We start from the raw sequence: 16,411 nt of genomic DNA on the forward strand, positions 1-16,411 counted from the left end.
GCAAAAGGCTTTCATATTTCCCTCTGACCTTAAACATAAACATCCAAACAACACTTCAGTAGCAACCACACACTCAATCTCTTTCACGTCCAGCCTGATAGACTGAGTATATGAGAGCCTCTCAGCGGTGATGGAGCACTGAATGTGTTGCCACATCATCAGCACATTAAGCTCTTTGATTGCACTCAGTTTATGTTTCATGATGAATGCAGTTCCCCTTCCATATCACTGATGCTGTTAAGGACTGTCTGTCCAGAGATGGCACAAGTCCATTCAGAGCTATAAATGATACAAGACATTTTCCTCTGCAGCCAAGTGAGTAGAAATCAAATAGGGAGGGAAATATGGACCAATCTGAAGAAGCTCTTTACAATCAGATTTCAATTACGGAACCGGCTGCATGATCTGGACGATTGTACTGCAGAAGAGAAGGGGCCATTTGTTCTAGATGTTTTTGATGCTTGATTGCTCTGAAGGTAGCATCAATGTGTGCCACTTATTCAGTATTTCATGAGAATCTACTCCAGCAGTTTGTGTGTCACCTGTGCCAGTGCTGCTCTGAGAAGAACATGCATTAAGACCATCATCAATAAAAAAGGCTGTTTTAGGCTGCCTTTAAATATTCTTGTATCAGAGAGCTTGACAGGCTGAAACCATTTGGGGTTTTTTTTTTACGCTCCAAGGCTCGTCCTCCACACTGGTTCCTTATGGGAGAACAGCTGGAAGTGCCGTTGTCACTGGACTGCTCGTTTCTCCCTCGAGGGCCAGTGCTAGCAGTGGTGGTGGTGGTGGTGGTAGGGGGGAGGCAGGCGCACTTGGACAGTGTGTCTGTGGGGAAAGCATCACATTCAGCACACACACACACACACTCTCTCTCTCTCTCTCTCTCTCTCTCTCTCTCTCTCTCTCTCCTTTCTACCGCCACCTTCACAACACCTCCTCCTCCCATTAGACTGAGTGAGCTCAAGCTGGTGACAGTGGTGACAGGCTCAGCGCGGGGAGACGATGGGGGAGGGTGGTGCTGCTGTTGCGAGGTGGTACATCTGTTTGGGTCCCTGGTGCAACCGCCTGGCCTCCGGAGTTTGATGCAGCCAGGATTAGTAAAGCACACCATGTCTGAGACCGTTTAATGACCAGGAAACCAAAAAAAAAAAAAAAGAGTTTGTGTTGTCATCCCCAAATAACGTGATGACTCCCTTTGGAAGATTGCCATTGTGCAGATGACAGGTCATCAAACTTGAATATGATTTGCGGTTGTGACGCGGTTTGCAGGAATCACATGGTGTATCTACCAGTAACACAGCTTTCAGGGTTTAATTTGCCACACCAAGCATTTATAATTCCCCGTTGCATCCAGATAATTAAGATCATTCCAGTGTTTCTATAAGGGGCGTGGATATCTGACAAGGGTCGCTAAGTCTGTGTAGATGACAGATTCCTTTGTCTGGCAGGCTGTAAGAATGTAGTAATTGGTAAACTGTTTGACCAATTTGAAATATTAACAAAACAGCCATTTCATAATAAAGGGATTTATTATTTCGCCCTGCGCCACAATTTTGTTATCAACAAAAGCCTTTGTTACTCTCGGCTTTTTATCAGGAAGGAAAATCCATTGAAAGTGGCTGAAGGCCTGACACAAAGCAACTGCTGAATCCCTGCAAATCTGCAGGCTTAATTGATTATTTGTGCAGAGCTGTATATCTGCAAGGTGCAGGATACCCAGGGGAAATAATGTAAAACAGATAACAAGATGAAATGTGGGAGAATTGCTTTCCGCTACCCATTTTATTAATCTTCTTTCCCTTTTCTTATTCACAATGAGTTTCTCATCTAGATTTTCCCATTACAAAAATGCAGCTTCACATTTTGAAAACGGAGTGGCCTAAATCGAAAGTTAAGAGTTGATTCAAGTCGGCAAGAAAAGTGTTTGTGAAGAGGTTATTTTGATTCCTGAGTAACACATGGGGGGACTCAGTGTTGTGTGTACATGAGACTCCCAGAGGAGAAAATTTTATTTTTCAAATCTCATCTTCATTATTATGCCTTCTCAGTTCACTGCCGGCATTCAAAAGAATGAATTCAATACTGATACTGTACACAAACTTTTTTGAATTTTTCTTTTAGATTCATGTTTGCAGGTGTTACTCCTCAGCCCTGCCACATGTTCTCCAAGGCATCCTGACATTGTGGTTTCACTTTTGTGGAAATGACTTTAAAGGAACAACCTTGAGAAGATGGGATGTGAAATTACTGTGGAACCCGACCCATGTTTGTGGCATGTCAGTGCCGCTCTGCTCAATCCTATATCTTTTTTTTTTCATTTACTCTGCTCTTCGCTCCCCTTTCACAGCACTCGAAAACAAAAAGTGGTATCGTTGGCATGCAGGACTGCTTCTACTCGGCAGCAATCAAGCCATTACGAATGGAGGGGGAATGGAAGGCCTTTTGTTTTGTTTTGTTTTGTTTTTTCACTGTGATATAGAATTCTTGGCATTAGGTTGCACATCAGGCCAGACCATAATTGCCTTCTCCTCACTGGGGAGCTACTTGTTTTCCATTTGAAGTCTGCCTCTGTCAGATTCACCATTAGAGGGAGAGGGTGTAGCAGGGGAAAGGAAGACAATGGATCCTGGATCAGTCATCTCATATGGGCTGCCAGAGAAGCATGGAGGACATTGATGATGTATCCAGAGATAGCTTGCCAAGGATTGCCTGGAACACTGGAAATTTTTAATATTGCTAGCAGAGCATGCATGCAAACGAGGTCCTACTTTTTCACTGTGCTGTATCTGTTGAAACAATTATCCGATTATTTATTCATCAAATGCGGGATTTTGCTGAATATCGGTTTAGTATAATGGTGAATTAAATATATTTTATTTTGGGGCCGTTGGTCAGGCAAAACAAGCAGTTTGAAGACATAATTGTCTGCTCTGGGAACTTATTATGGGCATTTTTTGTTGTTATTACAGTAAATCACTAAATAATTGAACAAGAAATGATCACTGACTTCATTCAACCTCCTGGAAAAAAAATAAAGTAACAATCCTGAATGATCTGCTCCTAACTGTACTAGATAGTTAATGAAACATAAAATTTTCACATTTATCATGATCCTAGTTTACAGGGAGATCTTTATGTAATTTTCCGATTCCTTTGTTTCTCGTTCTCACTCCCTCGTGCACTCATCTTTCTGCACAGTAACATAATAACCCTCAGCTTGCTCTGACGTCAAGGATTTATGGGCAGAAGATTTCCAGCTGAGAGCCATTTCAAAACCCCAAGGCACTAGTCATGGTGCAACACAACCAGGTGATAGTTCCCTCAGAGGAATTTTGGGAGGCTTTCTTGCGTATTTTATATCTTATCTCTTCCAGGAGCAACCGTAGTCACAAGGGATTCCAACCCCTAGCAGGGTGTGACTGTTTGTTTCAGCCAAAAAGACATAAAAGATCAAAAAATGCTAAACAAATAGCAGAGAATATGAGATTAAAGGCTGCAAAGTTTGAACATTTATGATCAAATTGAACAGTTAGCTTCGAGAATGAAAGTATAATTGAATTTGTGAGGTCCTTACTGCTCGCACACACGCTTTTGTCACAGTTGTGTTGCCGCTGAGCTCCCTTTATGTCAATCTAACAGGATTTAACCTCTTACTGAGAGCACACTTTACAAAAGGAGTTGGGGAAAGACAGTTGATATGTGGTAAGTACACAGCGGGCTCGGGTATAAACGAGCAGAGAGGCAGTGTTGTGATTTATTTGGTCCAGTTCACACACACACACAGTGCATAATGGATATTTAACAGCCTCAGCCTGCTGGAAGTGTGCTGTGTCCTGAAATGGTGCTGGGGACAGCTGAGTGTGTGACTGCCAGGATGACACACCCATTAAAACACACTTAGTCCATTTCACCGCTGTAGTTCCAAACTGGATTCATGCCACAAGAATGATTACAACACACACACACACACTCACACACACGCACACACACACGTATTTCTCTCGTTCACTGATGCTTGCAGTGAATTCATACCATCATCCATATATCCGCGTATACCTCTTCCATATCCCAGCATATTCCACGAATATACAGTAGTCTGAAAATACTATTCCTGAAAGATATTTTGCTGTGCATCTCAATCACAGTTAAATCTGGAGTAGTAGAAGTGAGCATGCTTCCCAGCTGCGCCTTCGGCAGCATGAGCATCTCATCCTCTTCCTGCTCTGAGCCCACACTGAATTATTGAAATAAGAGAGGCGCTTCGCTTTGTCTCGTATCATCAAGATAGACACCCAGAACTCCAGTCTGAGAGATCAACTCCCCTCCAACAGAAGCAGAACGTTGTTTAATTGTAGCTCTCCCACTGGATCACGAGACGTTTATTTATTTACAGGCGTCTCAACACAGATCATGTTTGTGCAAAAGAAAAGAGCTGCTGCTGAGTTCTCACTAAAGACGATGAGGCAGGCACTGAGGAGGAAGAGTTACCTGAGCCGCCGTGTCAGCAGGACTCGTGTACTTGTAGTCCTCAGCTGAGATTCCTCTCAAGATGCCCTAATGATTCTTCTCATCATCATTGTGCTGCAGTCAGCTTTCCACAGCAATTTACCGAAGACACGCCACACATTTAATGACAGGGACGATGCAACTTTAAAAATAGTGCTATAAAATCACTGAATATGTATGACATGTACATGGTATAGAGGATATTCCTGACTTTCTGTCTGCATGGACACATTGTTGGTAAAACGAAAGGTCTGTGTTTTGAAACTGCAGATTTGGGGATTATTAGTAATTAGTTATTATTACTTGTCAGGGTCGTGTCTACATAGTAACTCTTGTGAGATTTGTATCTTTTGTTTCTGCGTGTGGATAAGTTTGCTTTCAGGGCTTCAAGCTAGAAAGCTGCTGTTCATCTCCAAAACCAAAATGACAACCATGTTTTCCTAAACCCAAATCATGATGTCTAAACCTAAATTATATTTTGGTTGCCCAAAGCTAACCAAACTTCAACTTTCTAACTAAAGAGAAAAAAATGTAACATCCACTTTTGGTTTTATGAAGGACAGGAACTCCTTTAGGGCCTTTAAGGTGATATTCCTGTTTAACATCCATTCATCCACCGTGACCACATAATTTACTTACCAGCTTTTACAGTTTGTTGTGCTTCAAAACAAATTTAGTCAGTTTCTCTTCATACAGCAGCAGATGTGCTTCAAACCTGGCAAGGCAAGAATGTTTTGAAGCAGAAACAATGGGCACAATACAGGATGTCTAGAGTTTTGATCAGGACACGTTCACTTCTCATGTTGTAGTCTAGTCTTGGTTTTCTCCTTGCATGACTGCAGATTGACTTCAAACTCTGTCTTCAAATTGCTCCACCTGTCAAACCGTTATATAAGAGTTAAATCAGAAGATGACTTCTTGTAAGTGTAACATGAAGATAACCAGAAAGTAAGACTTAGGGGTTAAACTGTTCTAAGAGTAGCAATATGCGTTGGTGTATGTCCAATTACATGGAATGCACTACAGCTGTGTTGTAGTATTGTGCTCCAGGATGTTTATTCTTACATTGGTTTGATGCACACAGAAAAGCAGTATCATTTTATCTTGTAAAGCAAACAAGTGCATCTTTTGTACCTTAAATACTATTCCTATGAATTTAGAATTGACAGCCATTAACCAGTTCACAACTAAAACAGATTTTTTTTTTACATTTCTGTGGCTAGTTGGACTATAAATTGTGTAATCAGAAAAACACCTCTGAATATCGTAATTACTGATAATTGGCGCATTAAACCTCAGTGAGTTGAAAATTGCACAGAACAGTCCGTGGTCGATGGATGTGTTAAATTCAGTTTTCAAGTGCTCACAAAGAGTTATTGACTAGCCAAACCCCAAGTGAGACTGACTCCTGGTGCGAGTGATCGATGTGTGTTTGGTCATTGAACTGAGCTTAGAGGTAGTTTGTATTCTATTAGACATCTCTGGGGTTTTGCAGGAGCTGAACAAAAGCACAAGCTGATGCCTAATTGCTGGCAAAGAAAAGACCAATGCCATTGTTACATGTGTAGTCACTTAACTTCTGCTGCCACTGTTCACAGGCTTTTTCTCCCTTAGTCTCAGCTGTACAGTTGCTAGGAGGTGTTGCCAATCTTCTTGCGACTGAGCCTTATGCATAATTCTGTTCTAGCTGAAAGCTGTGTATGATTTAGTTTTCATTGCTGTTAGTAAGTCTGCTGATTTATGATTTGTGTTCAGCTGTCAACATTAGATAGACCTTGTGATTTTTTTTTTTGGTGTCTGTTTTATCTGTACACATCATTTATTAATAAGTTTAAAGTGTTTAATTGAATTTACTGTGTGACTGTGTGCCTTTCTGTTTTTTTTTTTTTTTTTTTTGCTCTGTTCTGTTGTCATAATGTTGTAGTTTGTTGTTGTCAGTGGATTATATAAGGTTAGGTACATACACATACACTATATATAGTAACAGCAACGCAGAACATGTACCAATACATTCTTACATCATATATGTCGGACTCTCTAAATATGTTTCTTAAAGGTAATTTATACAACATTTAGTTCAGACCAGAAGTAATTTGATTGGAGGACGGAGACTTTTAACTACATGTATCACTTTGCTTTACCGGTGACTGTAAAATCATTGTACCACAAAGATAAACATGTTTCTAGTTGTGTAAAAATACACACCCATGGATCTACCATTTACTGCATCAAACTTTAGAATCTGAATACAATTGGCTGATAATTTTCCTCATCAGATTACATATGACTATTAATCAATAACTAACAGCAGTCACCATCAGACAACCTTATCATACTTAACAGTTACCTAATGTTTCTGTAGTGTTTGAATTAAACTAAAGCTCCCTGCACTGTCCAGGGAAAATATGACACTAAACTCACAAACTCAACAAGAAATGTAATATTTAGCAATTCCTTGTGTGTCAGTAAAAACACATAACTCTTTTTGTTAATTTGGGATTAATATTATCCATAAAGATGTACTGTATATCTGTACAAACTTTCTACATTACATTAATATACTACATTTTAGGTTTTCCCACCTCAGGAACCCGATACCAAATTAAACACACACTCAAAACACTGTTAAATCGCTTTCTATCGTGTGGTTTTTTGGCTGTTACCAAAGTAACTACCAGGTTTGTCTGCTTCCTGTTTGTACTGAAGAGAGAATCCTTCCAGTATTAAATTTAATGGAACATCAAGATTCTTATCGACATGGTATCTTTGATACATGGCAGCAGCTGTGTTGATATTCAGTACACCAGCACTTCTTCTTTCCTGTGATATTGCATTAATTTCTTACAGATATTAAAATAGATTGTCTGTTTAGGCAGATGCAGATGTAATGTTTCCATACATAACTCATCGCTCGACTTCACCAGCACACTGTACCTGTTCCCCAGTTATTTATAGTAGCTTTTAATTGACCAAGACGTCCAAGAGTTTACAAGAAACTTCCAATAAAACATCTTGTGAGATGCCCGTCTTCTCAGGTCTCAGTTTGTACATCTGCTAGAACAGTTTTATCATGACTGATCAATAATTTAGGTTCTCTGCCAAGAAAATGCCCAAACTGTTTCCAGCTTCTCAAATTTGTTGCTTTTAGATGAAATACAGTAATCACTCATTTTATACCTCACTGCAGGCATGTACGGCCCAGGGGCCATTCACAGCCCGCTGTCAGATTTCATGCAGCCCAAAGCTTCATTTTTATCATATATCATTTATGGCCTGCTAGGATGGTCAGATATTATATGGCTGCCAGATTTTAATTTTTTTTATTGATTTAATGAAGCTTTTAAATGCGCTAAACGTTAACCTCTAAGGACATAACTGCTGCTGTTATATATCTGTAGATGTGACACAAAACTTTGTTATTTGACTTCAGATGTTTGGTTTTTAGATTTGCTCACGTCTGATTGGCTTAGATCTGGTGACACTGACAAGAAAAATAGTGACAATGACAATAAAATTGCTACATTAGTGCATTTGTATGTAACTTTTATTGTTCTTTTTTTTCATTTTTAAAATGTCACAATGACAATGTGAAGGACATCTTCACATTGTCAAATCTGGCCCAAAGTTTGGACACCCCTGCTTTAGTGTGTCTCTTTTATCTCTTACTTCTACGCACCACAAATATATATTAAAGTGAACAAAATAAAATATTGAATTGACTTTTTCTTTATTGATGTTGCTGTAATCGATGAAATCTAGAAAAAGTCATTTATTCCCAACACAAAGAGGAGTAGGATGGCTTATAAGAACAAACAGAAGCATTTTTTTTTTACCATCGTAGCATCAGAATGTATTGAAATGCTGGCCACCGACCATAGTACCCCCATCCATCAATGAACAGCTAAAAATACCATTTTGGTGGGGGGCTGTGGATCCATTGCTCACCTACCAAATAGTGTATGTTTTCATTGATACATTGAAAATCCATTGTTCGGCATGTCAATATCTTTTATGTCTTGCAGTTTCTTTAGTTTTTTTTCTCATGTGATTTGTCGATCTTTGGCTCACGTCTTTAACTGAAAAAAACACCACTCTGTCACACATCATTAGAAGCCTGCTGAATAATAATTCTGATGCAAGTGGAAGATAATCACGTGATACATGGCCGCTTGGTCCTCAAATTAATTCCCCCCACAGTCTGTTGATGCCTGATAGAAAGGCAAATTATTCGTAATCATCAACGAGAGCTGACGACATTCGAAGCAAGCTGGCCTAACGTGTCATTTCTCATGTTCTTCTCATGCAGATCCCAGTGAGAGCGTGTGCAGCATGAGGCTGGTGTGGAAATCCCTGGACAAGATGAGGTGTCTAAGGAAACGCTCCACTATTCCCTTCCTCGGCTTCCTCATCACCTTCCTCCTCTTCCTGAACCTCTACATTGAAGACGGCTACGTGCTGGTTAGTAAATAGCATTAGTATTTGTAATGTGAGAACAACCCATTTGACCAAATATGCTTTTTAAAAAATCTAATGTTTTGTTGTAGAGTGAATCCACCCATGTCGTCCCTTTTTATAATTGTTTGTTTTTTTCAAAGGAAACATGGACCCAAGCTGAAATCATCCAGATGATTTATTTCTTATTTATGATTACATCAAAAGTTGGAGATCACAGTACATTATCTGTGTTTGTCATTTAAATTATTAAGAGGCGCCTCACATTTTCAGCTCTCTAGTGTTCTGATCGAGTCCATTTGCTCAGGTTTGCAAACTGCCTGGAGAGGTTTCAAGACTCCTTTTGTCTTCAAACGTCGAGAGTTAGCTCAGCCAAACATCAAAAACACATATTGTCTCAAGTTGGCACGGGATGTTAGAGACAAGTTTAAGAAAACAAAAGTGAGGTTTTCTCTCATTTGAATTATTCAGTAGAAATTGAAATTCTAAAGATGATTTCCCTGTCCATTTTGTGCAGCAGTTATGACAGCTTGAATGTGTGTTTTGTTTTCTCTTTTGTTCATAATGTGAAGTAATGTTGTGGTTTTCATGTTGTGTTTCAGGAAGGGGATAAAAGGCAGCTCAGGGAAACATCAGCCCACCCTCCGAGCTCAGAACGATACGTTCACACCTTCAGAGACCTTAGTAATTTCTCTGGAACCATTAATGTCACATATCGTTATCTCGCTGGAACCCCACTGAACCGCAAGAGTAAGTTTAGTGTTTGTTTAAAGAGGAAATTACATTGACTATTTTCATGAGCTTGGGGGAGTTACAGTAAATCATATCTATGAACATGAGCTGAGAATAAAAACTAAAACTTAAAATATCTGACTTGGGGAATGAAAGCACAGCAATAAAAAGTAACTCCTCCACAGAGACCTCAAAATCAAAACACTACAAACTGCTAAGCTTCAGTCACCAAACATTGGACTTTTTTTTACCCACAATGAGCACAAAACTCTAATTCGAGGTCTGAGACACACACGTTTTACACAACTTTATAAAAGTGGAATAAATGTTTCATCATAAATATTTCTAACTATAAAAATGTATTAATAATTCATTTTGTGGTATGATTTGTGATGTGCTGATCATGTGAGCTACATTACGTATGGGTCACTTGATAACAGGAGGAAGATACATATCATGTATGGAAGACCAACTGCTTTAGATTGAGTGATGCCGTTGAAACTAAAGAGAAAAGATTAGTAAGAGTTAACGAGAGTTAATTTTATTATCTCAAACTACAATTTCCAAAGGCAAGAATAAACAGTCACGCTCAAATTACTGCTGGAACAGTTCTTTTCAAATCCATCATTGCATGCCTATACAATATAATTACTCATTGGTATACATTTCTGTTTACATCATTATGAAATAATATAAAATGCTCATTTCTGTTGACAGAGTATCTGACCATTGGACTGTCTTCAGTCAAAAGAAAAAGGGGAAACTACCTTCTTGAGACGATCAAGTCCATCTTTGATCAGTCTAGTTACGAGGAGCTCAAAGAGATTGTGGTTGTGGTCCACCTGGCAGACTTTGACCTGGTTTGGTGTGAGAACCTGGTGCAGGAAATCACCAGGAAGTTTGCTCACCACATCATAGCTGGACGCCTCCTGGTGATCCAGGCACCAGAGGAGTACTATCCATCTTTGGATGGACTGAAAAGGAACTACAATGACCCAGAGGACCGGGTCCGTTTCCGCTCTAAGCAGAACGTGGACTACGCTTTCCTCCTCAACTTCTGCACAAACCTCTCTCACTTCTACATGATGTTAGAGGATGATGTGCGCTGTTCCAGGAACTTCCTGACGGCGCTGAAGAAGGTGATCACCTCCAGAGAAGGTTCCTACTGGGTGATGCTGGAGTTCTCCAAGCTGGGATACATCGGGAAGCTGTACCACTCCAAAGACCTCCCTCGTCTGGCTCATTTCCTCCTCATGTTCTACCAGGAAATGCCCTGCGACTGGCTCCTCATCCACTTCAGGGGTCTGTTGGCCCAGAAAGACGTGATCCGCTTCAAGCCCTCGCTGTTCCAGCACATGGGCTACTACTCTTCTTACAAAGGAGCAGAGAACAAGCTGAAGGACGACGACTTTGAGGAAGACTCCATAGACATTCCTGACAACCCTCCTGCCAGCCTCTACACAAACATCAATGTTTTTGAAAACTATGACGCCACCAAGGCTTATAGCACTGTGGATGAGTACTTTTGGGGAAAGCCTCCTTCTACAGGAGACTTCTTTGTCATAGTCTTTAATAAATCTACCAAAATTAGTAAAATTAAGATTGCTACTGGTTCTGATGACCGCCAGAATGACATTCTTCACCATGGAGCTCTGGAAGTAGGAGAGAAATTAGTTGGGACCAAAAAAGGGAAACAGTGTTCATCATATATCACATTAGGGGAGTTTAAAAATGGCAACATTGAGGTTCAAGATGTAGACCACAAAATTGCCTTTGACATTGAGTGTGTGCGCATTGTGGTGACCGCCGGTCAGAAAGAATGGCTCATTATTAGAAGTATAAGTTTATGGACTACACAACCCCCCAGCCAATGAGGACTATACATAAAGACTCTTAGTATGTCATAGAGGCAAAGGTTTTTATTATTATTATTTACTAATGTATGTATTTCTGGGTTTATTTATTCATTTTGTATGTATTTATTGATACTCATTTTGATTGCCAAATCAGTCTATAGTTTTTTATACCTGCAAGATGTTTGTGGAGCATTTTCCCAGTCATTCTTATGGACTGTTCAACTGACCTCAGAGTATTCATGAACGTATGTTTTCCTAAATGTTACACAAGCCTTTATTTATTTCAGCTTTTGATAGATATCCTTAACTTTAACATAGGGCTGGGCGATAATTCAATATTACGTTTTACCAACCTTAAGGGATATTGTATTATATTAATATAATCATTTTCTGGTAATGTTTTACAATGTTGTTTTATCCAGGATGAGTCTCGTAATATTCTGGATTTGTCTTCATGTCATCAAGTCCTATGAAAAGAACAAAACCAACAACAAAGCAATCCTACTAACAAGTATTTCCATGTAGCCAAAGTCTGATCTTATTCCTCTGTGCCACAGAGCTCCATTGCTCTCCAAAAACTATTAAAATAAGTGAGCCATGGTGTTTCATTGGGTGACTTCATTACAATTAACTTGGGCACTGTAGTTGATGTTCAGTCAGTCCCTCATACATCGTCCTGCTGCTGTAAATACTCACTAAAGCACCAAATGTGTATTAATGCACCACTGATAATAATCCCTAAACATGCATTTCCTCCTGTAGAGTATACATTCTCTAAAAGCTACAGTGGCCAACTGCTTCAGGAAATTACCAATCCTTTTTACATATATAACTATATATTCAGGGTGTCAGTCAGAAAGTAGACAGAGATTTTTTGCGTTTTCATTGGATTTGAGGACTACAGTAATGTATAAAATCAGCCTAACCTTATCCTTTAACGATTTTGAGCAAAATGTAATTGGAGATTGTGAAAAAGAATTGAAAGAGCAATGTCTGTAAAACAACAGTGAAACATCTCATTGCATCGAACATCACTAGTATAATTTAAAATCTGATTTTATATCCATCTGCCACACTGTGATGAGCTGGCGACTTGTCCAGGGTGTACCCCACCTCTTACCCAAAGTCAGCAGGGATAGGCTCCTGCCCACCGTGACCCTGATGAGGATAAGAATTTACAGATAATGGATGGATGGATTTCAGCCATATCGCCCAGCCCTACCATGACGACATATTTGAAGGCTCTCCAGAAAGGTGCTTCAAGTGCAGAATAAAGGCAAATCTAACTTAGGGAACAGCACAGCACTGATTTACTACAGTTGTGTTCCATTTATCAGTTAATTGTTGTTTCTTTTTCAAATGTTATGAACCATTTCGACAGAAGGGAAGGGGTGGTTTTCATGATGTGTAACTAAATAATTTTAGAAACAGGTTCCTCTTAAAAATACCATCAAATTAGCTATTGTTGCTGCAATTCTTCATTACTGACATAGAGCCTGTACAAATGCAGTGAGAATGTCCCCATTTGGCCCTTAATTATTTTCCCTTTTTGAAAATCCACACATGTAAAGTATCAGAGGTTATTGTTGCCTTGAATATTCATCATGTCACGATTAACTTTTTCGGTTTTATATATGTTTTTTTTTATTTTTTTTCAGTTTAATCATCTTCTCTATTGTGTTTAAGCGGGTGTGTGAGTGGGCCGAGCTCTTTTACAAGCACTGTATGTTCCGTCAGGCCTGCTGACAGGAGAACAATGTTTGTTTTCACACATCTTCTCCAAGAGCTGAGATTAGATTGCACAGTGAAGAATGGGCCAGGTCTGCTTTTAGGTCTTTTTTTTCCCACCACAGCACAATTTTCCCCCAGTAAATTGGTCTGTGTTTGCCTCACTTTCTACACCAGCAAAACAACATCTCCCCTGAAGCTATAGGATCTCAATTCGTTCTTTCCCCAATGTTGCACTCACAACTCCAATGTTTCTGCTTCTACATGGTTGCCTCTCTGTGATCTTTGCTCTCGGTTCATACAGTCTGCCGCTGCTTTGGGGAAACTTGCTTAGCTTTCCTTTGAAGATGCATTTGGAATTCCCCACGTTGCTTCATTCCATTTAGCAGCCAACATTTGCAGGAATTAACGCTGCACGTGTTAACTCGCCATCACCGTGATGCTCAAAGCAATTCAGAGCCGTGCTTTGAAAATAGCCTTGTAGTTTTCCGTGTTGATGTAATTATGATCTGACGGTGAGCGCTGTTCAGTGACAGATTTGCTTCAACACTGAAATGGCATCAAGAAATCCCTCAGTGCAATAAAGAGGTAAATGTTTACATAACACTGACGTTCTTTAGGAACATGGGGTGGAAGCAGATCGTCATTAAGCATGCTGCAACAGTTCTGAAAAGCTTTGTTCTGCTGTTGCAAATAGCCACCTGTTCCGTGTTTTCCCTCAAGGTCTTGTTTAGTGTCACAGATCAAGACCTTTCGCAGATTGGCTTGTACAGCCACCTCGAAATCCTTCCTTGGCAAATCCCCCATGTGTTATCTGAAATGAAATTAGAATGCCCACCACCTCACAATATGGCGTATTGTTTTTCCTCAGCATTTCCCTTGAAATGTCGCCATTCATTTTTGTGAATGATTCCGTGACCTGCATGGATCAGCTCCTTGGAGGGGATCTTGTTTGAATGGCTGATGCTTGGAAACACAATCTACATTGTGCTGCATGTGTGGTATTCTTTATGATGCACACCATGGTGCCAATTCAGCCTAGTATTACCTGCTTATGAGCTATAAACTCATGATGTCACCGCAGGGCAGTTAGCTGTTTTACAAGTGTAATGGATGGCTTTGATACGCCTCATACCCAAGCAGAGCAACCGTGTTGTGAGGCTGATATTTCTGGAGGAGAAATTGCTGTCTGATCTTTATTTGAAATAAGATGCCAGCCAAAAGTAGCTGCACACTGCAGATTTATGGACAGATTTACATCTTGGGGATAACAACAAAAGCTGCATAAATTCCTCAAATGGATGTCAGCAAACTGCTGCATTCAGCATTCTTTGCTATTGGCAGCATGTTTGAAAACCACAATCCATACTGGGGCCTTGAGTGAGCAGTATGCACAGGATCAGTTACACTGTACATTTCACTTAATACTTAAAGGAAAACAGTTCTGTCCTCCTGTTGAAGCCACCTTCACTGTCCATTTGTCAAGAATTAAACACTAACTGCACTGGCAGACCTCTGTGAGAAAAAAAGCCAGAGGTTTGTGAATCATTAGTTATATTGGCTGTGAGGGTCCGATCCCCAAAGCTCCAGGCGAGTAATGAATGTGAATATGATGTGTGGATCCTGAGTTATTTGAAAGTGAGCTGTCTTCCAGTGGAGCATGTACAAAGTGCATGAACAAAAGCATTTTCAGTGGATAAAAATGACTCCTTTTGTATGTTGGGATCTATGAATTATTGTTCAGCTTCTGCTAATGAAATTGTACTGGGTTTGTACGTAGAAGCCTACCGATACTACCTTACAACAGGTTCGGAGTTCACATGTGCTGTATATTGTTAAGTGGAGAGAGTGTGTTAAGATGTTGTTTCCGTGTCTGTTTTACTTTCCATCGTTCTCTAACTGGTACTGTATTGTAAGATGACATATATTTTTTTACACGTATCATTTCAAATGTTGTATTGTATATAATATATTTAAGATGAAATTAGACTAAACGGATGAATGCTGAATTTGTGGTGCATTGACTGCTGAGACAGTACTGTGTGCGAGAGAACCCGAGAGGGCACAAATTATTGAATATGTGTCTGCGGTGTCAGGGCTTGAATATCGGTTTGAATTCCTTTCGGGAAACAAAAACACTATTTACATGACCCTGAATCAAAAATGTCATTCCTGTTGTCTTTGCCTGAATATGTTTTGTTTAATTGTTAAAAATGTTTATAAATAAAAGCAGAACATACAGTTATGGTGCACATTTTAAATTTTAAAGAAGAAAAAACGCAACTGACATTCGCAGTTCCTTGTGACTTGCAGCGAGCAACCCTCTTTGAGTCAGATCTCGCTGTAGCCAAAAGCAAAAAATACTATACATTATTCATATCAATATTCATATGCTTTCTGCTTTTTTTAAAAACTGCATACTTAATGAAGATGTGGGGATGATGCTGGGGGCGATACTGTACTGATAAAAGCTTCATGCTCTTTGTGTATTTGTCAAAAGGGGTCACACAATATCTTACATAAAGCACACCATCAGACACTCGAGAACATGACTGAAAGGACAACAGACAAACAAATATTCTGTGGAGTGCAGATGACACGGCAGTTTATTTAATACACATTACTGTATAGTTTTTATTGTAAAAGGGGACTCATGAGACGCTGCCTGCTTAATTTTAACCCAGAGCATTTTATATCACACCACTTCTTCAGCGTCATAAATTAGTGAAGGCACAGATGTCATTCACACATATTCTGCATTCAGGGCAATTTTATAGCAGCATTTCTGATGTCACCAGAGGATAAACGTCCACAGAAATTCATTTAGAAATCGTTCCTTTTAACACCAGACCTCTCCTCACAAACATGACATTTTTCAAAAGTATCTAAAGTCAGAGTTGTCTGTACATTTACGATTGAACTGCAGAGTAGACATTATGAGTTTCCATTTCACATTCAGGAAAATGTAGTCAAATTCAGACAGAATAATGAATACAGAAATGGGACTAGGGTTAACTCAATGATTTTATAGCAACCTCATACAGTAGCATACTTGCCACTGTCTTTTCACAGTACGTGGGAGTCTAATGTTGAACATAGTCATGGTATATCACTAGAACCCTGACATTCACCTC

General features: G+C 39.6%; 1 protein-coding gene across 5 annotated transcripts in view; it reads left to right on the plus strand.

Moving 5' to 3' along the window:
- Positions 1–15,429, plus strand: part of mgat4c (mgat4 family member C) — a 97,737-nt gene extending 82,308 nt beyond the window's left edge. For all 5 annotated transcript variants that reach the window (XM_019262374.2, XM_019262373.2, XM_019262375.2 and 2 more), the window contains 3 exons: positions 8,816–8,967; positions 9,564–9,711; positions 10,411–15,429. In XM_019262374.2, coding sequence (XP_019117919.1) covers positions 8,839–8,967; positions 9,564–9,711; positions 10,411–11,567 — 1,434 coding nt within the window. In that variant the 5' untranslated portion in view covers positions 8,816–8,838 and the 3' untranslated portion in view covers positions 11,568–15,429. The remainder of the gene's footprint in view (positions 1–8,815; positions 8,968–9,563; positions 9,712–10,410) is intronic.
- Positions 15,430–16,411: the final 982 nt, after the last annotated feature.

The sequence above is a fragment of the Larimichthys crocea genome, chromosome X (assembly GCF_000972845.2).
Source record: "Larimichthys crocea isolate SSNF chromosome X, L_crocea_2.0, whole genome shotgun sequence".
NCBI classification, from domain to species: Eukaryota; Metazoa; Chordata; class Actinopteri; family Sciaenidae; genus Larimichthys; species Larimichthys crocea.